This window comes from Dictyostelium purpureum, assembly GCF_000190715.1.
Source record: "Dictyostelium purpureum unplaced genomic scaffold DICPUscaffold_203, whole genome shotgun sequence".
In the NCBI taxonomy this organism is placed as follows: domain Eukaryota; phylum Evosea; class Eumycetozoa; order Dictyosteliales; family Dictyosteliaceae; genus Dictyostelium; species Dictyostelium purpureum.
Genome location: NW_003519539.1, coordinates 1 through 25143, shown reverse-complemented (window position 1 = coordinate 25143; position 25143 = coordinate 1). Strand labels below are relative to the sequence as shown.

General features: G+C 23.9%; 11 protein-coding genes across 11 annotated transcripts; 7 read left to right on the top strand and 4 right to left on the bottom strand.

The window, feature by feature from the left end:
* Positions 1–6: 6 nt before the first annotated feature.
* On the top strand, positions 7–1788 carry DICPUDRAFT_98560 (uncharacterized protein; the record flags this gene model as incomplete). Its single annotated transcript, XM_003290005.1, has 5 exons — positions 7–129; positions 211–466; positions 1275–1326; positions 1401–1604; positions 1690–1788. Exons 1-5 carry the CDS (start codon positions 63–65, stop codon positions 1786–1788), a joined length of 678 nt encoding a protein of 225 aa, XP_003290053.1. The 5' UTR covers positions 7–62.
* Positions 1789–2433: 645 nt separating this feature from the next.
* On the top strand, positions 2434–3185 carry DICPUDRAFT_80796 (uncharacterized protein; the record flags this gene model as incomplete). Its single annotated transcript, XM_003290004.1, has 2 exons — positions 2434–2754; positions 2817–3185. The coding sequence occupies 2 exons, from the start codon at positions 2434–2436 to the stop codon at positions 3183–3185; spliced, it is 690 nt and encodes a 229-aa protein (XP_003290052.1).
* Positions 3186–3267: 82 nt separating this feature from the next.
* Positions 3268–6938, bottom strand: DICPUDRAFT_98559 (uncharacterized protein; the record flags this gene model as incomplete). Its single annotated transcript, XM_003289991.1, has 5 exons — positions 3268–5266; positions 5350–5823; positions 5904–6126; positions 6205–6829; positions 6908–6938. The coding sequence occupies 5 exons, from the start codon at positions 6936–6938 to the stop codon at positions 3446–3448; spliced, it is 3174 nt and encodes a 1057-aa protein (XP_003290039.1). The 3' UTR covers positions 3268–3445.
* Positions 6939–7785: 847 nt separating this feature from the next.
* DICPUDRAFT_36750 (uncharacterized protein) lies at positions 7786–9888 on the bottom strand (the record flags this gene model as incomplete). The annotated part of the gene is made up of 2 exons (XM_003289990.1): positions 7786–9486; positions 9559–9888. Coding segments are annotated over 2 exons (2031 nt in total), but the record flags the coding sequence as incomplete, so codon positions are not given.
* An 891-nt stretch (positions 9889–10779) lies between these two features.
* DICPUDRAFT_36729 (uncharacterized protein) lies at positions 10780–10932 on the bottom strand (the record flags this gene model as incomplete). The annotated part of the gene is made up of 1 exon (XM_003289989.1): positions 10780–10932. One exon carries the CDS (start codon positions 10930–10932, stop codon positions 10780–10782), a length of 153 nt encoding a protein of 50 aa, XP_003290037.1.
* A 3042-nt stretch (positions 10933–13974) lies between these two features.
* DICPUDRAFT_56441 (uncharacterized protein) lies at positions 13975–16831 on the top strand. Its single transcript, XM_003290003.1, has 3 exons — positions 13975–14274; positions 14360–15334; positions 15399–16831. Coding segments are annotated over exons 1-3 (2322 nt in total). The 5' UTR covers positions 13975–14272; the 3' UTR covers positions 16744–16831.
* A 2331-nt stretch (positions 16832–19162) lies between these two features.
* DICPUDRAFT_92417 (uncharacterized protein) lies at positions 19163–19732 on the top strand. The gene is made up of 2 exons (XM_003290002.1): positions 19163–19415; positions 19495–19732. The coding sequence occupies exons 1-2, from the start codon at positions 19170–19172 to the stop codon at positions 19555–19557; spliced, it is 309 nt and encodes a 102-aa protein (XP_003290050.1). The 5' UTR covers positions 19163–19169; the 3' UTR covers positions 19558–19732.
* A 132-nt stretch (positions 19733–19864) lies between these two features.
* DICPUDRAFT_92416 (uncharacterized protein) lies at positions 19865–20794 on the top strand. The gene has a single exon (XM_003290001.1). It carries the CDS (start codon positions 19963–19965, stop codon positions 20710–20712), a length of 750 nt encoding a protein of 249 aa, XP_003290049.1. The 5' UTR covers positions 19865–19962; the 3' UTR covers positions 20713–20794.
* A 107-nt stretch (positions 20795–20901) lies between these two features.
* On the top strand, positions 20902–21615 carry DICPUDRAFT_80790 (uncharacterized protein; the record flags this gene model as incomplete). The annotated part of the gene is made up of 1 exon (XM_003290000.1): positions 20902–21615. One exon carries the CDS (start codon positions 20902–20904, stop codon positions 21613–21615), a length of 714 nt encoding a protein of 237 aa, XP_003290048.1.
* A 255-nt stretch (positions 21616–21870) lies between these two features.
* DICPUDRAFT_36733 (uncharacterized protein) lies at positions 21871–22956 on the bottom strand (the record flags this gene model as incomplete). Its single annotated transcript, XM_003289988.1, has 2 exons — positions 21871–22587; positions 22660–22956. 2 exons carry the CDS (start codon positions 22954–22956, stop codon positions 21871–21873), a joined length of 1014 nt encoding a protein of 337 aa, XP_003290036.1.
* Positions 22957–23742: 786 nt separating this feature from the next.
* On the top strand, positions 23743–25088 carry DICPUDRAFT_92415 (uncharacterized protein). The gene is made up of 3 exons (XM_003289999.1): positions 23743–23885; positions 24522–24579; positions 24644–25088. The coding sequence occupies exons 2-3, from the start codon at positions 24542–24544 to the stop codon at positions 24795–24797; spliced, it is 192 nt and encodes a 63-aa protein (XP_003290047.1). The 5' UTR covers positions 23743–23885; positions 24522–24541; the 3' UTR covers positions 24798–25088.
* The last annotated feature ends 55 nt before the right edge of the window (positions 25089–25143 follow it).

Here is a 25143-nt window from a genome sequence, read left to right as displayed (position 1 = left end):
TTAATACACAAATAAATAAATTAATTAATTAAATTAATAAATAAATATATATATAAATCAAAATGTCAGATGATTGGAAATCAGGTTTATTTGGTTGTCTCGGTGAAGACCAAATGTTAACTCCAACTTGTAATTATCGGAATTTATTAATTATCAAATATATAAATAAATAAACTCTGTTATTAATATTGTTTTTATTTTTTAAAATAGGTTGTGCTTCATTCTTATTCCCACAAGCTCAATTATTATACAACATGAGAACTTTAAGCGGTCACCAATTAGGTCCAGAAGATTTCTTACTTACCTGTTGTTGTTTCCCATGCATGCAATTCATTAAAAGAAGAGAAATCCAAACTAAATATGAATTCAAAAACAAAGATAAAAATCTCCCAATGGATATTTTAGTTGCCTGTTGTTGCCAACAATGTGGTGTCCAACAACAATCAATTGAACTTGCCCCATCGTGGTGAAAAACCAGCTGGTTTATTTATGGAAAATTAAATTTGCTTTGTATATAATAATAATAACAATAATAATAACTTTTTATCAATATATTATAGTTTCTTTTTCAAAATTTAAACCATCACACACACTCTCATATATAAACACCACCCGCTTAAAATTATTTGTACATATTTTTAAACAACCTCCACACCACAAACACGTATAACTTAATGTTTTTAAAACAAACAAATAATTATTATATTTATTAAAATAAAAAATAAAAACTTAAAATTTAAAAAACTCTTCTTTTTTTCTTTTTTTCTTTTTTTCTTTTTTTCTTTTTTTTATTAAAAAGATATTTTTTTATATTTTTTATATTTTTATATTTTATATTTTTATATTTTTTATTTTTATATATTTTATATTTTTATATTTTTTATAAATTTTAATTTTAAATTATTATTTTATTATTTTATTGTTTTCTTTATCTTTTTTTTTTTTTCTTTAATCTTTAGTTTTTTATTTATTTTTTGTATAAAGACCCACGTTTTTTTTAAAAATTCCATTTTGTTAAGCAAAGGACATCTTTTTTATTTTATCAAAAAAGGAAAGAAAAAAAAATTTATAAAAATAAAAAAAAATTAAAAAAATAGGATTATGTTTTTTTTATAAACGACAGAAAAAAACTATCAAAGTTTTTTCTTTTTGGTTAAAAAATAAACTTTTTTTTTTTTTTTATTTTTTTTTAATAAAATAAATATTAAAACAATCAAAAAAAAACAGTAAAAAAAAAAAAAAAAAAACTACTCATTATAGTATTTTAACCAAAGCCCAACAACCCATAGAAGGAATGATTTAAACAAAATCATAGAAATAGAAAATGTACTTATTATCTATAGATAATATAATTTTATTTAATAGAGGTTTAATATTTTTTACTTTTTTTATATTTTCAGATTTTAAAACTAAGTGATGAAATAACCAAAATAGCAAATAAAAATATAAAGGTTTATACTGATATAAATAGTAATAGAAAAAGTAATGGTAATATTAATAGCAACGGTAGTAGTGGTAATTGTATAAAAACAAGAGGAAAAGATTTTAAAAAAGTAAATAAATATGGAAAAAATATTTTAAAAGGTTTTAAAAGAATTGATAAGGTAATTATTATTGTTTTTGTTTTTGTTTTTATTTTTATTTAATTTATTTATTAATTTTTTTTATTTTATTTTTTACTTATTTTAGTTTAATTACTATCATTCTAAAGTTTCAAAATGTAAATTGTACTATAAAATTTCAAACTTAATCCAAAAAAACAAAAAATTAAAGATGCAAAAAATTTAAAAAAATATAAAAGTTCAATATCAAACAAAAATCAGAGAATAAATTAAATATGGTGCTCACAAAAAATACTTGTATTAAGGATTTTCCATATGGGTATACTATTCAATCTATGTTTTGGTATTTATAAATCTATAAATTTTTAATAAACCTATTTTTCCCCTCCAACAATTTTTATTTTTTAATTATTTTTTTTTTTTATTTTTATTTTTTTTGTTTTTATACAAAAATAAAAATAAATAATTTTAGAGTTTGAACTTAGTTAAAAACAGATTTCAGGTGATAGGATGTAGATTTTCTTAACCCAAACAAATATTTTCTTTTTAGATATTTATTAAATCATTCATATTTAAATTACAAATTCATTTATCTTAAATTAACACACTTTTTTTTCAAAATTTTTTTTTTTTAACACACTTTCCCCCTCATTAAAAAAATACAAACACACTACTATTCAGTGAGTGAAAAAAAAAATATTGTTATAAAAATAATTTATTTTTTTTTTATTTTTTTTATTTATTTTTTTTTATTTATTTTTGGTTATTCAATAACAATCATAACTAACTATAGAAATTTTAATGTAATATATTATTTAAATAGCATATTATTTTTATTTATATAAAATAGTAAAACTAAAGATACAATAAAATGGAGTATAGTTTAAATGGTAATATCAGGACAATAGAGTTAAAGGTTATTGAAGAAAAGTATTTTAGCGACGAGGTACAATGGGCCATAACATCTCTTATCAATGATAGAGACTATAGATTATTCATCTCACAATTAAATAAAATTTTAAACGATAATAGATTGTTATATGTATCATTGTTTTTATTTGTAATCAGTTTTTTATTTTTTGGATTGTTCATGGGTTTATCAATTTTATTGGGATGGTTATTATTGGTTAATTTCATTTTATTATCATTTTATTTTTTTTATAGATATCAAAAATACAATTCATATTCAAGAGTAATAAAATTTTTTCATATTTTTTTATAAATAATAATTTTTATACTAATTTTTTTTTATAGTATATATTAATGCAGGAAAGAATTAATAAAATTAATAAAAAGAAATCAAAAGAAGGCATACCAATAAACTTCTGTTTGCTTTTAAGAAAGAAAGAGGAAATTAATTTTTATTCAGGTGTATCAGTTGATATTTCATTAATTATTTCATATACAGAATATGAAGCCAATATACCAGATTCACTTCAACAACCATTTGAAAATTCACAACCACAAAGAACACTGGAGGAAAAACAAATGGAGGGTAATGGTTATAAAGCCATCAATAGTGATAGTGGTTTTTGTATACCCTTAGATTTAAATGACAATGAAAAAACAGATAATAACACCATTTCAACAATTCAATTACATGATGGATTAAACCAAGTTTAAATATAAATAAATAATTCATTTTCTGAAAAAATACCACAGAAAAAATATAATAAAATTGGGATCAAACTTTATAAAAATTATTAAATACAAAGAAATAAATATGTTTTTTTATTTTAAAATTTTAATTTAAATATGATTTAATATTAAATTAAAATTGTTTTTAATATTGTTATTTTAACTATAAATATGTTACTATTATAATACTATTATAATTATTATTATTATTATTATTATTATTTTTATTATTATCGTATATCATTTTAATTTTCAGTTGGTGGTCTTGGTCTTCTAGTTGGTGGTTTTCTTTTATGAGAAACTTGTGGACGTGATTTAGTGGCATGGGTTAATTCAACAGAATCATCAGTTTCAGGGGCATCTGAAATACTACCAGGTGTACCTGATGATGGTGTTGGTTTTTTAACTGGTGTGACAGCTCTTGGTGCAACTGATGGTTTTGGTTTGCTCGGGGTAATGTTGGATGGTGATGGAGCAGCACCGGCTGGTGGTTGGGATGGAGTATCTTCACCAGATACTGGAGCAGCTGGTTTTCTCATTGGTGGTGGACCACCCATCATACCACGGATCATAGCTTGAGCAACAGCAGAGTTTGCAGCAACTTTTGAACCTCCGAATTTTGGTTGTGGAGCAGGAGCACCAGCACCAGCTTGAACCTCTGGGGATTGTGGTTTTGGAGCAGCAGCACCGGTTCTTGGAACTAATGGTGGTGGAGCATTGCCACCCGATGGTGGGACAGGGGCAGCTTGTGGTGGTGGTTTGGAGGTTGGGAATGATGCTAATGGTGGTGAGGTAGCTTGTGGTGCAGCTCTGACTGGGACTGGACTGTGGTCGATTGGGGTAGAGTTATCACCTTGTGATTGATTTAATTCTTCTAATACTAAATCCTTAAATACACTTTCAAGACCCATAGTAATTTTTTCATAGGTATAATCTGAAGCAATATCTAAAGATGAAATAAAACATTCGTGAGCACGACTGCTAAGTTCAGCACCGGCACCTTTTACAAGAGTAGAGTGGATTTGTTCTTCATCGACATCTTTTGAACCAAATTGAATACCAGCTGCTAAACCCTTCATGGTGGCTTGATCCATAGATTTGAAAGTATTTTGCATACTTTCTAAAATTTGTTGGGTCATTTCTTTCTTTTTAGAATCGATAGCATCGTTGACTACAGATACAAATTGTTTAAGTTTTTGATTTAACTCCATTTCTAGTGATGCGTGAATAGCTTCTTTAATTAAATGAATACCACCAATAACCTTTTCTGTATTTTCAGCATCTTTGATAATTAAAAGATTTTCTGGGTCTGTAACTTTTCTTCCAATACTTTTAATTCTATTCATAAGTTTTTCAATTTGTTGTTGTTGACCAGAGGCTAAGAATGAAAGATTTGTGGCACCGATACCAGCAGTACCTTCAAAAGCACGGCTTGGTGATTGATTTCTATTGATACAATTATCGATTTCTTTAAGAGTTTGTGAGAGTTTAACAGGGTTTTCACGATGAGCAGCAATAATATCGGTAAGTGGGGTTGGCATATTTTTTAATGTTAAATTACGTTCTAAACCAACTTGGAAACCAGAGAAACCTACAACACCGGTTTGATTTTCATCCCAAATTAAAGTGTGAAGTGTTTTATTTGTTTGAAGAGCTTTACCTAAAGCGATGGCACCTTTATTACCCATTTGATGACCACTAATATCGATTTCTAATAATGAGCTGTTGGTGGCTAATGAATAAACTAATGGAAGAATATCGTTCTTTAATGGTGATAATGATTTACCACTACCTGCTGTAATATGTAATGATTCAATTGGACATTCAGATTCTAATAAAGTAATAACTGATTCGATTGCTGCTGCTCTTGATTTAGTTTTTGATGTCTTGAAATTACCATTTAATACTAATTTTTTAATAGAATTATTTGTAACAAAACCTTCACAGATAACAGATACACCCTCATCACCAAAATCATTTTCTGAACAATCTAAATAAACAATATTTGATAATTTATCTGATAATGAAGCTAACATTCTGGCACCTGCAATACCTAAATCATTATTCTAAATTAAAAAATTGATTAGTATACAAAAAGTTTTTTATTTTTGTGGACTAACTACCCCATGGAAAAAAAAATAAATCTTACTCTAATATCTAAATTAACTTCTTGTAAATAAATATTTGATGAAATTGCAACTACTAATTCTTTTAAACAATCAACTGGAACTTTAGTACCAGAGAAATTGAAATTTTTGAGAGTTGATGATGATGAAATAAATCTAACCAAATGAGCAACTTCTTTTTTAGTGAGTTTACCAACATTTTCAGAGATATCTAAAGTTTTAAGTTCAGAGCAACCAATAACCAAAGCTCCAACAATAGTTTCCATTGAGGGAGTGGTATTTGAAAGAATTAAAGTTCTAAGACAATTTGGATTGGCTAAAAAGCTTGCTAAACCTGCACTACCATCAGCTTCCATTTTATTACCTGAAAGATTTAAATATGATAAAGTTGATGGCATTTTGATATTCTTTTTTAATGCACTTGTAACTTGATTAATACCAAGTTTACCAGTTGAAGTATTTGATAAATCTAAAGATGCAATACCTCTTAAACTACCCTATAATAATAATATGAAAAATTATAAGTATATTAAAAATTATTGAATTGTTTTTTTCATTTTATTATTAAACTACTTACAGCAATATATTGAGCAAAAGCACCAAGACCTTTATCTTCAACTTGATTGTTTGAAATATCAATTGAGGTGAGAGCTAAGTTTTTATTTGCTGATAATGAATTTGCAATAATTGGTAAAGTATCTGATCTTAAACCAACATTATTCATACTTAAATCTTCAACAGTTGAATTGACTTTTAATACATCAGCTAAAATTTGGAATTGATCTTTAGCAAATGGATGGCTGTTGAAATTGAAATTAAAGTTTAATTAGTATTTTGTTTTTTATAATGGTTATTGTTTTTAATAATAAAGATATTACTTGTTGAAATTTAAACCTTTGAAATATCCATTATACTTTAAAGCAGTTAATAAACATTTGATATCACCAATTGAAATTGGTTGTTCAATTTCACCAAAATTAAATGATTTAATATTTTTGCTTGAGGTGATGTTTGAAATATCCCAGCAAATATCACCACGTATTGGAATACCCCAATAATCGCAAAGTGAGCTGTAGGTTTCAACAAAACCACCACATGGTAAATCTTTTGGGGATAATTCTTTTAAACGAGATTGTGGTTGAATATCAGTTAATTTAAAACTAACATCTTCTGGATAACCTAAAAATTGTTGACTGAAAACAGTACGAATTTGGTGAATAATTTCATCGGCCTTACCATTGGTGTTCATACCATATTGGAATTTTTGTTGAGCCGATACTATAATAACCTCATTACTGTTGGATGATTTAATTTCATTAATATCTAAAAGATGTGCTTCCTTTTTAACTTTACTTTGACCTGGTTTAATAAATAATACACGATTCTTTGTCAATAAAATAATTCTCTTGCTTGGTTTCTTGCTCTTTTTTTTACTAATTTTATCACCACTAATTAATAAAATACTTTCTTGATTTCTTTGATTTAACAAATTTGTAATGTATTCTATTCATTATTAAAAATTAATATTAATTTCTTGTTAAAAAATTATATAAAACTCTAATATCTCTAAATTAAACTTACTTCTATCGTTGGCTGAAATTTCTTCTGACATTTTTAGTTCCTTTTTTTATAAATTATTATAATGAAATAATAATATAGTTATCGATTAGGTATATCTGTACAAATAAAAGTGAAACAAAAAATAAATTATAAAATACAGTTGTATGATTTTATTTTCTTTTAAAATAGAGAAAAATTAAAAAAAAACAAAAAAAAAAAAAAAACAAAAAAAATTGAATAAATTGATAAAATTAAAAAAAACAAAAAAAAAAAAAATTTATTTATATATTATTTTAAATTATGTATGATTAAAACATAAATTATTTATGTATATATCACAATAAATAAATAATTATAGTTACTGAATTTAAAAAAATATAAAAAAAATAAAAAAAACAAAATATAAAAAATAATTAAAAAAAAATAACAAAAAAAAAAAAAAAAAGATTTTTTTTTTTTTTTTATTTTTTTTATTAAAAATTTTTTTTTTAAAAAAAATAAGATTTTTTATTTGTTTTCATAGAATCAAAAAAAAATAAATTTTAAAATTAATTTTAAATTATAATAAATTAATTTTACTTTGGTTTATTGCATAATACCAAAATTAATTATTAAATATGAATCATTTGTTGTGATGATGGTGATGTTGCGTCTCTATTGTCATTATTGTAATAAAACACTAAATAATAAAAGGGTTATAATAGTTTGTTTGTGTGGGTTTTATTTTATCAAATTTAAAAAATTATTTTTTTTATTTAAATTTTTTATTTTTTATTTTGTATTTTTTATTTTTTGGTAATTAAACAAACAAAAAGGGATATATTACTTTAAGGATATTAATGTTTATAAAAGTAACTTAATTTTTTATTTGAAAATTGTTATAAAGATTAATTTTCCTTTTAAAGTGATGGCACCCTTTCAATGAAATTTTTATTATCACAACTTCTATCTTGAATGATTGATGGTGATGGTATGTTTATTAAATGTGGTGAAGTGATTTGATTGTTTTCTAAATAATAAATTTGTTGTTTAGAGTTATTTTGTGGTGTTTGTTTATTATTATAATTACTATTATTGGCTAATTTATTTCTTAATTGAGTTTCTTTTTCTTCAATCTCCAATTCATTCATTTCCTCTAATAATAAATCATCACTATTTACATTGCCATTATTTGAAATTATATCTTCATCACTATAGTCATCGTTTGATATACCTGCACCGTCCCTTTTTAATTGATCTAATGTTACACGAAGACGTACTTTAAGTGGATCTTCCCATTCATAGCCTGTGAATTTGTTGCATTTTAGTATATTTTCTAAAGCTTTAGCGTTGTTCTTTTTGTGGTAATATCCTTCACTAAGTTCGTAGTATGAATATGGGATGTAGAATTTTTCGGTTAAAAGATGACTCATTGAAAGTAACTCTTCAAAGCATTCCATTGATTGATCATAGAGGTCAATACTTTTATAAATTGCACCTTTTAAAAGTAAATAGGCTGCTCTATCATGTATAAGAATATCATTTTGTTGAATTTCTTCTTTCTTTTTGGTTAAATTTGAAAAAGTTCTTGAGAGGAAGGATGAGGTCGATAATGAGATATTATTAATTGTAGTATTATTAGATATTGGTTGCACTGTTTGTTGTGGTATTGGTTTATCTACACCTAGTTTTTTACCGATGGAATTTAAAATATCCATAGTCTTATTGGCTAATGATTTTTCCATTTTTGCCATATCTCTTCTTAAATATAAAACCTCCAATACTGAGAATGAACCACCATTATTTATATATCTTTGAGCTTGTTTATTAATTACAATATCTACACTAGATGATTTTTTACAAAAGTTTTTTATATTGTTAAACGATTGGATTCCTTTTTCCTTTTGACCATTTATGATATAGCAACTACCTAATTGTAATGAACATAATGCACGAATTTGAAATTTTTCTTCTTTTACCAATTCTTCAAAGACTTGAATAGCTTTATCCCATTGGAGTTTGATACAGTAGCAGTTGGCAAGTTCATATTTATAAATAAGTGGTGCTTTGGATAATGAGTTACAATTTGAAATGGCAACTTCCATACATTGTAAACCCATATCAATTTTGCATTGTTTTCTATAGCAATGAGAACCCATTACTTGAAATAATGAACCATAGGGATACTTTTCTAAATTCTTTTCAATTAATTGTTGAGCTTCATTTAATTGATGTGTTGGATTATAAAGACCTCTTGGTAAAAGTAAATTGTTAAATAAAATGACCATGGTTGCAAAGGGTGTTCTAATTCCCCCTTTACTTAAACAATCCTTTAAATACATTAAACCCATATCTCTATCAGCTTTAAAACCAACTAATTCGACTAATTTTAAATATTTCTGTGGTATAATGGATACAGCAAAATAAAAAAACCCACAACCAAATCTTAACAACTCGGTTAAATCACTGCTATACTGGAACCCATTCTCTTCATCGTCTTTAACTTGTCTAAGAGTATCTTCAAATATTTTCCAACTTTTTCTTAAATTAAAACAACCTTTAAATTTATGATCTCTAGTGATTTGTAAAACTGCAAGCATATATAATGAGTCACCCAATACCTTTATAAAAATATAATTAATTAAAATGTTTTTTTAATTTTATGTATATAATTAATTTTTATGAAAACTTACAATTTTACAATCTAGTATATGGTTTTTAAAATCCTCTTTAGTTTTTATATTTGGTGGGAAATAATTTTGAGGTACTTTGTTGCTTTCAAATATTCTTATTGATTGTTCTGCTAATTCTTTAGTTTGCTTAAGTTTTAATAAAGCATTTTCAGTTTCTAGTTCATTTGCAGTTATAAATGATTTAAGGAATGCAGTTTCAGCATTATGTAATGAGTATCTAGGGGTTGATGATGATTTACTTGAAAATATTTCTTCGGCTTCCTTAAATTTATTGTTCCATATCAAATCAATTGCATTTTTAATTTCATTATTTATTATTGTCATTTTATTTTAATTTTATAAAATATTATTATTAGTTGTTATCAATTATTAATTCTAAATAGAATTGTTTTAATTATTGGTTTAGATTAATAAATTGATAAATAATAAATTTATTTATTGATAATTTAATAAATTAATAAATTAATAATTTGAAAAAAAATTTATAAAAAAAAATAATTATAATTTAATTTTTACTTTATATAAAAAAATATTAAATTTTTTTTGAAATAAAAATAAATAAATACAAATGATGGTAATTTATGATATTTTGTATTATTATTTTTATTATTAATAAAAAAAAAAAAATTTTTTTTTTTTTTTTTTTTTTTTTTTGAGAATCTTTATTTATCTGTTTTAAAAAAGATGTTTGATTGTTATAACAATAATAATCTTTTTGAAATCAATAATACTATATTTATTTTGAAAATAAAAACAACAAAACAAAATAAATTGAAATTAATATAAAAAATACATGCATTATTAAATTTGACCATTCTTGAAAAAAGAAAAAACATTAATTTCGTTTTTTTTTTTAAAAATCTATAAATTTTAATGTGGGGAATGTGTGTTTGTCTCTAACTATATATCTATAAATAATGATATCTGAGTGTGAGTTTAGTGTGGGGATTGTGGTGGTAATGGGGTTGCATATAAATTTTATATGTAAAGTTATTGTGGGCATATATATATAAAAAAATAATTAAAAATAATTTACCCCACCACACTTTAATTTTTAAACTTATGATTTATAAATAAATTTTAAACTCTATCGATAATTATATTTTAATTTTGAATTATATTTATTTTTTTACATATTTTATTATTATTTACAAATTATTTTATTGTTGTTATTATTATTGATTCTAATTAGAAATAAAAATTTTTTTTTTTTTTATAATGTTATGCTTCTGGATTTCCTACTGGTTTATTATTTTCATTAGATGAATAGGTGATTCTTATAATTAATCTTTCAACAGAAAAGTGAGGCTTTCCTGGAACAGCTTCTTGGACCCTCATTATACAGAATTGTAATGGACAACTAATTGAATCCATTTTCATATTAAATTTTTTTACCCTATTTTCCATTAATTTAATCTATAAAAAATTATTATATTAATTAATATATTTTTTAAGTTTAATAAAAGTTTAAATACTTACTCTTTTTCCTTTTATATATTTGTTTACACAAAAGTAAAATATAGCAGCAAGAATAATTAGAGAGCACCCACCAATAACGGCCCAAAGAAGAGATGTTACCCTGACAATAAATATTGGGAATAATATACCAGCAATTAAAAATACAACTGTTAAAAATAATAAATAAAAATAATTGTAAATTCTATTGAAAGGTATTATAAACTTGGAATAATTTTCTTGAGTTATTAAATGTGAAATTTCTTGAGGAAGATTCTCTTGAAAACCATGACCCTTTTTTGCGCCACTCCCCATTGCTCTTATATCTATTATTTTATATTTGTCAATAAAAATTGATTCATTAATAATTGTGTTTAAAGAGGTACTTGTACAATTCATTGGGTTCATTATGTTGGTCGTATGATTAATTCCACTTGGGATTGGTATTGGTTCATTTATAATTATATTTGACTGTGTCATATGATTATTGTTTTTTGATATCTCTAAACTTTGATTTATAATATTATCATTTCTATTACAGTGGCAGCAACATTTTTCAGAATTTGATCCTGCGCCATTGTTATTACAATTAATTATATTTCTAAAATTATTATTATTATTACTATTATTATTATTATTGTTGTTGTTGTTGTTACTGATATTGTTATTAATTAAGTTATTTAGTTTTTCATTATTGTTATTAATATTATTTGTATTTGTTGTACAACTTTCATTGTTACTTTCTATTGCCATTTTGAATAAATGAAATTATTTTTTAAATTACAATATTTATAGATTATTTTAATTTTAACTATTATTTGTGTGGGATGGGTGAAAATTTTTATTTAAAATAAAATAAAAATTTATTAAAATTTTTTTTAGGAAGTGTGGTTGTGGTTTATTGTGTGATTGCATTATATGGACAATGAATTTACATATATAGAGTTAGAAAAATATAAAATACAATTAAAAATTAAATTTAAGGTAAATTTTTTAAAATGGAACTTTTTATTTAATTTATTTATTATGTCCATTTATTTAGAAAATAAAAAAATTTAAATAACAATATAATAATTTAAAAATAATCCAAAATAATATAAATAATTCAAAAAATTTATCAATTAAAAACAATCAAAAATAAAAAATATTTCATAAAAAACAACATAATTTATATTTAAAAAAAAATTTCAAATTTTAAATAAATAAAATATTAATAATAAATTTGAATTGTTTTTAATTATCATAATAATTTATTAATTTAAAAGAAGAAGACTTTTATGGTTTATAGTTTGAAGTGAATTTTAAGATTGATGAACCAGCATTATCAATGCTTAAGGGGGTACCTTCATAAAAATTAGAGAATTCTCCATAATTGTGAACACGTTGTATTTGTGGTCGAGTTCTTTCATTTATAATTCGAAATATACCTTCACTTCCACCTTCAACTTCAACTTTGAGTTCTGTATCTTCATTTGACAAAGTTGGCTAAAATTATGTTAGTTTATTATTTAAATTATATATTTTGAAATATTGATAATATAACACCTACAATATTATGTTTTGATTGCCCTGGTACTAATTAAAAGGAAAAAAAGAAAAAAAAAAAAAAAAAATTAGAATAATTTAGGTTAATTATCTAATAAAAAACAAGTATAACATACATAAAATCCATGTTTCTGACACTTTTCATTTCAGATAATTAAATAAAAAGATAAATTAATTTTATTTTTTTTTTTTAAATTTTATTTTATTTTATAATTACTTTTTATTTTTTTTTATAAAGCTTAAAGAGTTTTTATTATAAATATTAATATATTTGAATGAATGTTTTATTAAAAAATAAATAAAAAGTTTGGTATTTATAAAAAAAAAATTTTTATTTTTTTTAAACTCAATTTATAATCAAACTGAGAGGTTTATATTAAAACTAAATGTTTTAAAAAAAAAACCACTCAAACCTCTTTATGAAAAAAAAATGGTTTTATATGATAACAAAACTATATTAAAAATCAATATAAAAAAGTTTATGATTGGTTTCAAAATATATTTTTTTTCAACTTCCTATTAACAAATTGCATTTGGTTACTTGAGATGATTATGATGTTATAATCATATTGATAATGAGAAGAAAATTATATGGATTAAAAGGTAATGATTGATAAAAAATTAAAAAACACTTCACTAACCCCATTTTTTATTAAATTTATCTTCTTTTTCTTTAACTACCCAAACACTTAACCAACCCAAATTTAATTTTTATATAAAAATAAAAAAAAAGGGGGGGTGTTTTTATGCAAAATCTCTCTTATTAATATACAATTTTTTTTAAAAATAAAAAAGTGCAGATTATTGATTATAAAACTAATTTATAATGTTTTTATTATATTTTATCTTTTTTAAATATTTTAAATAAATTTAAAAAAAGAGATGAAAAGAAATTTATTCAAATCAACATTTTCAATGTCCACCTATAAATCTTGAACATCGAGATAAAGTAGTATTTTGTGAAAGGTTACAACAATATATCATAACCCTCAAATGTAATACTGTTACTGGGTGTTTTTCCTTCTTGTGATTTTCAAAAAATATCTATTTTTAATTCTTTCAATCAAGTCTTGTTTGAAAATAGGGAGCGCACCTAATAGCTTTAGCATATTCTAGAATCATTGACTGTGCACTGTAGCTTTAATAGTTTCAATCAATGTGGCTCTATTCCAATCAATCTTAAGTTAAACATCCAAATGATTAAAAAGAAAACTTCCAACCCTATTTAGTTCAAAAAATATGTTCAATAAATAAAATAGTTTAAAATCTAATTTTAAGCACCTAATACCATAAATAAACAATTATTGCCAAATTGGCAAAAAAAATAAAAAAAATAAAAAAAAAAATAAATTAAAAAAAAATAAAAAATAAAAAATATTTTAATTTTTTTTATTTTTTTTTTTTATTTTAAATTGTATCAAACACACAACTAAAAAAAAAGAAAAAAAAGAATTATTTATATAATATTTCTTTTAAAAAAATAATTTACACTTATAAAAATTTATATATTTTGATAAATATATATAATTAATTTATTATTATAAAATATTTTATAATAATTTAAAAATTGTTTTTTTTTAATGTAATTTTATTTTTCAAAAATTTTTATACCTTAAAACAAATTCTATTATATAATTCATTGTATATACATAACTATATTGGTTGTATATATAATCTTATAAATTAAAAAATTAGTTCAAGTAAATACTCAAAAATGTAAGTGCACTTTTTTCAATTTAAATTTTTGAATTTTTTTTATATTAAAAACGAATGGTGTATTAACTATTTAATTTATATAAAGGATATCTAGTAAACATGGATATAAAAAAACGAGAATTAAAACAAATACGTCCGATTCAGATTTGTTTAATTTGGTTATGCCAAAGGCAGAGACAGCAGGATTTAAGTCAAAACAGGGTGGTATTTCAAGGAAAGCAATTTCATGGGCTAAATTCTCACAAAACAACAATTTCTTTTTATGGACATTTTTAGCAGTTATTGGGTTAGTTGGGTCATTTTATTTAGTAGCGGTAGATTTAATATTCAATTATGGTGTATTTGCATTCCGAACCAAATTTTTAGAATTTACCAATAATTATTTTGTTCAATACCTTAGTTATATTTTGTGGACTGTAGTTTTAGCGACATGTTCATGTTTCATCATCAAAAAAATTTGTTACAGCGCAATAGGTTCGGGTGTACCCGATTTAAAATCGATATTCTCGGGTTTCTGGAGTCCCGATGTCGTGGAGCCAACAGTATTATTTTGGAAAACTATTGGTCTTTTATGCTCCTATGGTAGTGGTTTGTCAATCGGTAAAGAAGGTCCATATATTCATATCTCTGCTGCATTAGCAAACACAATTCTTTCAATTAAACCATTCAAAGGTATCGTTGCCAACGACACTGAACGAGCTCAACTATTAGCTGCTTGTTGTGCATTGGGTGTTGCTGCTACTTTTGGTTCGCCTATTGGTGGTGTACTCTTTTCAATTGAAGTAACTGGTACCTATTATCTAATTTCCAATTACTGGCGTGCTTTCTTTACTGCCACCGTTGGTGCTATTGGTATCAAAATTCTCTTATCAGCCCCATCAAATAGTTTATTAGAATCTTATCGTACCGAATCAATTACATTGAACCTTGCCTCTGTTCAAATCATTGCTTTTATTATAACTGGTGTTGCCTGTGGTTTCTTAGGTTCTCTTTTTATATCTCTATATACTAAAATTTATAATTGGAAAAAACATAATCAAGAACTATTTAATAAAATAACGTATGTATTATTAACGATAATTTTATAATATTTATAACAAATACTAATTAATTTTAAACTATAGACCCTTTGGTGAAGTAATTATTGTGGCCGCTGCAACAGCCATATTAAGTTTCCCATTAAATTTCTTAAGATTGGACCACGCAAGTGCAGTACATGCAATGTTTAAGGCATATGGTGAAAACAATGAAGAATTAAAAACATGGACCGAATCTATACCATTCGACAATGGTATTATTATAGCATGTCTTCTTTATATTATTGTCAAATTAGTATTAACAGCCGTATCAATTACATTGCCAATCCCTTATGGTATTTATATTCCATTGTTTGCAATCGGTGCTGCAGTAGGTAGAGTTGTAGGTGAAATTATGAAATTAATATTTCCACATATGACCGATATTTATCCACCTGGTTACGCAGTAGTAGGAGCGGCAGCTTTGTGTGGTGGCGCAACGCGTACAGTATCATCAGCAATGATTATTTTAGAACTTACCAACGATTTAACATATATGGTTCCTGTTTTGACTGGTGTAGTACTTTCATGTGGTATTGGTAATCTTATAAACGACTCTATTTACGACTGTTTCTTGAAAAATAAAAATTTACCATACCTTCCATTCTACAAAGCAAAGTCTGATGCTTTACTGGCCAGAGATGTTATGCGAAGCGATGTCAACTATGTGTGCCAAAAAACCTCATTACTCAAAATATCACAACTTTTAAAACGTTCCGATGAACGTGCTATTCCAGTTTTAGAAAGTGAACAAGAACATTATTTAATAGGTACAATTTCAAGAAATACTTTAGAAGAAATCATTTTATATTATGAACGTTTACACTCATACTCCTCAAATAAATCACCATTATCACTATCAAATGACAACAACGATGACGATGGCAGTAGTTCTCATCATCACCATGGTGATTCAATTATATCAATTAATGAAGATATTCGTCATAGTTCCCACAGTAATATGGAACAAAAATCATTACTCCGAGATAATAGTAGCAACGGTATCGAAATGTCAGTTTTATCAGATGAAGAAGTTGATGAACATAATAACTTAATTAATAACAACAATAACAATAACAATAACAACAATAATAACAATAATAATAGTAACAATAATTATCCAATAAATCAAGATAATAATGATGGTGATAACAACAATAATAACGAAACAGATGAACAGGGTGAAACTATCATTGATTTAGTTCAAATGGAACTTCAAAATCCTTGGGTAGTTATCGACTCTTCACCATTTTTGATTGTTGAAACCATGCCAGTTAGAAAAATCGTTTTTATGTTTATGATGCTCGGTGGTAATTCAGTTTATGTTACCAACAAGGGTAAATTATCTGGTATAGTTGTAAAATCAGAATTATTTAGAAATTATAATAATTAAAAAAAATATTTTTATTTTTTATTTCTTTTTTTTTTATATATTTACAAAATAAAGATAAAACATATTTTATTTATTTATTACTTTTTTTAAAAAATATTTTTTTATCTTCCATTTTTTTTTTTTTTTTTTTTTAAATACTCATTTGATTAGCTAATTTCTTTTTATTTATTTATTTATTTATTTATTTATTTATTTATTTATTTATTTATTTATTTATTTATTTAATAAATTTCTTAAAAAAATCAGTTTCACAAAATATTATTTAATTTTTTTTTTTAATTAAAAAAAAATTTTTTTTTTTTTTTTTTAATATTTTTTTTTTTAAATATTTTTTATTTTATTTAAAAAAAAAAAGTGTACAGATATTCACTAATACTAATAATAATAATAAATAATAAATAAGTTATAATAGAAAAAGAGAATTATTAAACGATAGTTATAGTATTATACTCACAAAAAATAATTAAAAATTAATAGTAATAAATTGTACATTATTAACACAATATATATAGTAACCATGAGTAAATATATAAATTATTTCGATAAGGGGTATGGCAACTATACAAACAATAGCGATCAAGAAAATGAAGATACTGATAGCGAAATAGTTGTAGATTTTACAAATAGTGAAAGTGAAGAAGAGAACATGAATAGGGAGGATGACTATACAATCTATCCTACTTTATCCAATAGACCAAATACTACCACAACTACAACTACCACTACAACTACCACTACAACAAATAATCGTAGTAATAACCATAACAACTACTTTAACAACAATAACAACAATAATAATAATCGTAGTAATAATAATAATAACAATGCAAACTACAACAACAATCGCAGTATTAATAATAATAATAGTAATAGAAATAGTATAGAGGCAACTACTAATACAAACCATAATAGTCTCCATTCAAAAGATGATGATGAAGATTACCAGGTTTCAAAATATCTAGATTTATATAAAGATATTGAAAAGCAAGAAGAGGAAAAGAAATCAAAGATTAAAAATAAAACTACCACCACTACAACCACCACAACAACCTCATCTAACAATAAAAGGAAAACCCCGGAAAAAGATAATAATGAAGTTTTTATACTTGATAGCGATGAAGAAGGTGATAAAACTCCAATAAATAGAAGACCACATTATCCACTCACTAATCATAGCTCTAACGTTTTATTTACTGAAGAACAACTTGATGACCGTAATTTGAGATATATGTTTGAACAAAGCAAAAGGTATCAAATTTTAAAAAATCTCAATAATAATAATAATAATAATAATAATAATAATAATAATAATAATAATAATAATAATAATAATAATAATAATAATAACAATAATAATAATGATAATAATAATAATAATAATGGCATTAATAGCAATAATAACAGAGTTATAGTGCTTGACTCACCAACCAGACCAAAAAAAAGAAATAAAGAAATCACACCAAATAATGACAATACCAATACCAATACCAATACCCATACCAATATCAATACCAATACCAATACCAATACCAATACTAATACTAATACTAATACCAATAATAATAATAATAACAATAAAAATAAAACTAAAACTAAAACTAAAACTAGAATTAATAATAATAATGGTAATAATAATAACGAAAATAAAACACAAGAAGAAGAGGATTATTTATTAGCATTAGAACTTCAGGAAAGATTTAATGAACCAACTAGAACGGTTATGCCTCCACAAATCACAAGTAACAGAACATCACTTTATGGCGAAAATGTAGCACAAGAAGAAGTTGATAGATTATTTGCAATTCAATTACAAAATGAACTTATGGGGGGGTCAATATCATAGAGATATTGGAAATGTTCAAAGAGATTTACAAAGAAACCAGGAAAATAGAGTTCACCCCCTCAGTAGAAGCAGACAAGAAACCCTTTTTCGAGATACCCATTTTAGAGCAGTTGAGCAAATATTATCAAATCAAGCTTTTACTCCACAACAACTTCAGTCACTGCTACAACCACAACTACAACCACAACCACCATCGCAACCACCATCGCAACCACCATCACAACCACCATCACAACCACAGCCACGATCACGATCACAACATCCCCAACCACGATCACTGCAACCACAACCACGATCACAACAACCACCAGCATACCAACATGTACAACCACAACCACAACAAGCACAGGCTCAGACCCAAGCAGAAACTCAACAACAAAGACAACAAAGAAGATCACAGGTTCACCTACAGAGACTACGATTGGAACAGCAACAGCTACAACTACAACAACAAATTCACAATCAACAACAAAGGCAACTTCAATATTCATATAATCAAGCAAGAAATCGTTTTTTACTGTATAATGGTGTTTTTTCTATCCTCCAACAAGGTAGAAATATGGATCCTGGTATATTTAATCTAATGAATCGTGATTTCACAAGTAATGACTATGATTTACTACTGTCACTTGATGATAATATAAATAACAAAGGTGCAACAAACACTGAAATTATAAAACTACCAGTCCATAAAATTGATAAAAATCAAGCCACAAACCCCGAAAATAATGGTCCAACTACCAATGAAACATGTTGTATTTGTTTATGCGAAATGGAGAATGGTGAAGAGGTGAGAACACTTCCATGTAAACATTTCTTCCATGTTACTGTAAGAATCTTATATACCATTATTATTATTACTGTTATTTTCAAATACTAATACCAATTATTTCCTTATTTATTATTAGTGTATCGACCAATGGCTTAAAGTAAATAAAGTTTGTCCTGTAGATAAGAAAGCAATAAATTAAAATTCAATATAGTTGGAAATATGTATATAAAGTATATTGTGTAAATATTTATAAGATACATCATTTCTATGTTATTTCGCTACCAACAAAAAAATAAATAAAAAAAAAAAAAATAAAAAAAAAAAAAAAAAAAAAGTTATTATTTGTAAATAATAATAAACACCTCTTTAAAGATTATAATCGTTAATTTTTATTAACTATAATAGTTTAATATTTTCTCTATTTTTTTTTTTTTTTTTTTTTTAATTTTTTTTTTTTAATATTTTTAATTTTTAATTTTTAATTTTTTTTTAGATTATGATATTTCATTACAAAAGAAATATTTTATTATTTTCGTTATTTATATTTTTAATTTCTCAAATACCTTTATTGTTTAATAGCTATAGAGATAATAGTTTAGAAAAGATGACAAAAAATGTATTATTTGTAATAGCCCACCCAGATGATGAATGTATGTTTTTCACACCAACTATATTACACTATAGATATCAATTAAACTATAATATATCAGTGGTATGTTTATCAAATGGAAACGCTGCAGGATTAGGACTTATTAGAGAGGAAGAGCTTGTTAAAAGTTGTGAATCACTTGGTATCCCAAAAGAGAATGTTTACTTTGAAGAAACAGGGAAATTTGAAGATGGTATGAAGATCACTTGGGACACCGAGGAAGTTAAAGATGTAATTTCTGAATTTGTAGATAAAACCTCTGCCGACATCATTATATCATTTGATGAAAATGGTATTTCATCTCATCCAAATCACATTTCAATTTTTAAAGGTTTAGAACTATATATGAAATTAATTAAATCACCAAACTCAAATAATAACAATAATAATAATAAAACAAGGAAAAATGTTAATAATGATCATAACTATAATAATAACAACAACTCAAATAAAAAAAATATTAAAGCATATAAATTAGAAACAGTTAATATTATAAGAAAATATATTGGTATTTCAGATATTCCACTCACTAAATGTTTATCATATGACAAAAATACAACTCAAACATTTATTTCAACTCAATTTTTACCACCACAAAGCTACATTCCAATGACAAAGCATAAAAGTCAATTTGTTTGGTTCCGTTATTTATTTGTATTTTTATCAAGATATTCTTTTATTAATACATTAATAGAAATAAACTAAATACTACATATATTACTGTAATAATTATAAATTATTAATAATAATCTAAATAAACTATATTTATATAAATTTTTAAACAATTAAATTTTTTTTATTTTTTATTTTTTTATGAATTTATTTTTCTATTTTATTTTATTTTTTACGAATTATTATAATAGTTTTAAAATTAAAGTTAATTTATATCAAAAAATGATAGGTGTAAACGAAGAAGTTGATATTGTATACGATATAATCCCAGGTAAACTTATTAATGATGATTTTTTAAATAAATGCTCAAATTTATTTTCAAATCATTATGGTACCTGGAGCAAAGAAACAAAATCCACCCACCAAAAACCAGGAGAACATTGTAAAATGACCGTAAATGAAATAAAGGAACAATTGCTATTTGATAGAAATCATACAATGGTTGTTACTGCCCTAAACAAAGATAATGAAATGATCGGGAGCTGCTACTCATATAATTACACATGCCAATCTGTAGGTTGTGTAAAGCTTATTACCCAAATAGTTGTTAATGAGAATTATCGTAACCATAACATTGCTCAGAATATGATACTTTATTCCATAGGTACTGAATGGAATGCTGCTGGAATAGTTTCTCCACATCCCTATTCTATTTTGGCTCTGGAGAAAATAACACATAAAAAATGTGACCCAAATACCATTAGCAAACACGCAAAAGATTTAACCACTACTTGTCAAGTACCATTTGTCAAAAATCATCTAAACCAATTACAATGCTCCAATAATAAATCTATGATAAACACAGAGTTCTATGTTGATCATTCCCAGGTTCTAAAAGATTTAGATAACCAAAAAGATTGGAAACTAGGTAAATTAGAAGAAGGTTGTGAATATTTTGCATTTGTTTTTAATGATAAAACCAAATCAGAATGTTAAAAAATTCACTGCATTCTTTTACGTCAAATCAATAGTTGCATTATTAATATTAATATTAGTTTAAATAAAATTGCTTAGAGTTTTAATTTAGAAACATAAAAAACAAATTAATTAATTTTTATTTTTTTATTTTTTATTTGATTATAATAATATACATCTAGGGTGTATATTTTAACTTTTATTTTTAATAAATATATTTATTCGGACTTTTAACTATTACTATTATTTATTATTAACTATTATTATTTATAATAATTATTTTCTTTTGTAAATAATATATTCTCTTGTACTGGCACCAAACTGAATTTTATCACCATCATATAAATCTTCTGGTTGATGCGGTTTAATTTCTTTACCATTTAAAAATGTTTGATTTGTACTTTTTAAATCTAATAATACTGGCCTTCTGGCATCGGGTGCCAATGAAATGGACGCATGTGTTGAGCTGCAGCTAGGATGTTCCAAAACTATTCTATTCCTTGATGAATCCCTTCCAAATGTTAAAATTTCGTTCTCTTTAATATCCCTTGAGTTTTCAATTAAATCCCCATTTTTATAAACTTTATAATACCACTTGCTAGAAGAGGATGAAGATGAAACTGGGTATGTAGGTGTAACATCGCCACGAGTTTTACTATTTTTACTACTGCTATTTCCACTGCTACTACCATTACTATCGTTGTCGTCGCCTTTTTTAAGCTTCTTTTTATTTTCATACTCTTCTGTTCTTTTCTTTTGTTTTGCTAATTCCTCTTCATCTTTTTTCTTTTTTTCAATCTTCATCATAATCTCTTTTTCCTCTCTTGCTAATTGAGTCTCCATCATGATCTCTTTAAATGAACGTCCTTTAACTCCACCTTTATTTGTAAATGGGTCATAATCCCTTGGAGGTGAAAGATCTCTCTTTCTCCATCTTGATCTATATTCGGTTTCTTGCTCTGCTACTGTTGGTGCTCTATATTTTTTTAATGGCTATATATTATTGTATTATAAAAAATTAATAAATAATTTCATATAGTTAATTTATTACTAAAAGATACTTACATCGTAATCATCGTCTACTGGTAGTGTATCTAAAATATGTGATGGTGCAGAATATGAATCAAATTCTTTTTTAATACTTTCTCTTTGGTGTCTATCATATTCATCCTCGTGTGAACGTTTCTTTGATGAAGATTTTTTAGAGCTTGAAGTTGATATTGAACTGTCATATTTATTATTTTTATTATTATTGTTTATATCATCATCGTCATCGTCATATAATGACACACCTTTCTTTCTTGCCTCTTGAAGTTTTTTAATTTCCTCTAGTGTATTATCATCGTCGTCATAATAACTCATTTTTGGTAATTTATTTATTGTAAAAAGTGTGTGTAAGTGTTGAAGGAGTGTATTATTATAATATTATGAATATAGTAGTGGGGGTGGTATGAAAAAAATAATTTCGTAAAAAATTATGAGTATACTATTTTAAAAATTTGAAGTTATTATTGTCCGTTTAAAAAAAGGCGCCTATTGATTTAACCTTCTTTTGTTTTTATTAATTTTTTTGAAGTTGTAATTTTGTAAATATTATTGATTTATAAATTGGATTTGTATTTTTTAAAAGAAAAGTTTGAAAATTTTCTATTGGTGAATTTTTTAAAAAAGATGTGAGGTGTAAACTGGGTTTGTATTTTAAGTGTTTTTTTTTATATGGTAAAAAAATATAAAAAAGGTTTTATATATTTTTTTTGAAATTTTTAATAATTAAAATATTTGAGATGTGTTTAGTGTGTTATATCTCTTTACAAATATTGTATGTAAGGTGTGTTTAAGAGTATATATAAACGTGTGTATGGTAATTAATTAATTTTTTTCTTTTTTTTTTTTGTTTATATGAATTGAATTGTTTGCGTGTCTGTGTGAGTAATAATGTATGAGTTTGTGTTGAGATTTTTAAAATTATACCCTATTCACACACACTAAATATAATATTTATTAACAATAATAAAATTTAAACAATTTAAAAGTTTAATAAAAAAAATTTTTTAAAAAAAACCCAAATCCAAAAATTTTTAAACCTTTTTGGTTTTTTTTTGGTTTTTTTTTTAAAATTTTATCTTTTTTATCTTTTATTTTTTTAAAAGAATTTTTAACCTTTTACCCCTTTAATTTTTTCCAAAATTTTTTTTAATTAATAAAAAATTTATTATTATTTTTTTTTTTTTTTTTTTTTATAATTATAATTAAAAAGATTTACCCAAAAGGAAAAAAGAAAAGTTACTTTGGTAAGTATTTTTTTTTTTTTTTTTTTTTTTTTTTTTTTTTATAAACACAAATAGGAATTCCAAAATAAATAATAATTTATACACAATAAAACTTTATAGTTATTTAATAAAATAAAATAATTTTAAGAAAAAAGTAAAATAATTATTTTTTTTTTTTAAAAATTATTTTTTAAATTTTTTAAAAAAGATTTTTTTTTCCTTTATTTTTTTCATTTTAATTTTATATAAATATCACACATCGATAAGTGTTTGGGGTTTTTAAACAGCCAAACAAACATTATATACTCTTTAAAATAATAATAATAAAAACAATATAGATTTAAATTATATGTATGTACATTAAAGAAATCATAATACAAACCTTATTACAGAAAGACAAAAAACGATAAACATTTAATAAACATTTACCCCCATACGTCATTCAACACTTTACCCCCACATTTAAATTATTTATTTTATAAAACTATTTTTTTTAAAATTATTTATTTTTTATTTAATTATCCGTTTTTTTTTAATAAAAATCTAACATAATAACTATTTTATTATTCAATTATAAAAATTAATATTAATCCAAATTTTCATTTTCATTTTTTTTCTCGTTTTTTTTTTTTTTTCGTTTAAAAAACGAAACTAAAGAATATAGATTATTTTTAGAAATGCAATCAATTGATAAAGAATTTAAAAAACCAAATAAGTATGTTTATATTTAAAAAGATAGTTTTTATGCACATTTGTATATTAATATTTACTTATAATAGCCATTTAAAAGAGATACCAGCTGAACCACCAGCAACAACTAAGCAAGAAAAAAGAAACGAATATAAGTTAATGAAAAATAAAAAGCCAAAAGATAAAAAAGTTACATATCAATCAAAAATGTCAAATCCAGAAGATAGATGGGGTTATGTTTAAACCCGAGCATAAATAATAACCTTTTTTTTTTTTACTTATATAATATATCAATAATCAATAACTAATAATAAAAATAATAAATAAACTAATAAAAACAATAGAAATAAAAACAACCATAGAAATAATAACAATAACAGTAATTATAAAACCCTCTGTACTATAGATCCAACACACATATCGATAATTAATCTTTGTATATAACCAATTTTAAATATCAAAATAATAACTAAACTTTAAACCAACGCGAAATTTACAATAAACTTTTAATAATATTACATATTTATATAATACAAAAAATAAAATATTTTATTTTTATTTATTTTTAAGTTTTTTTTTAATCTAAATT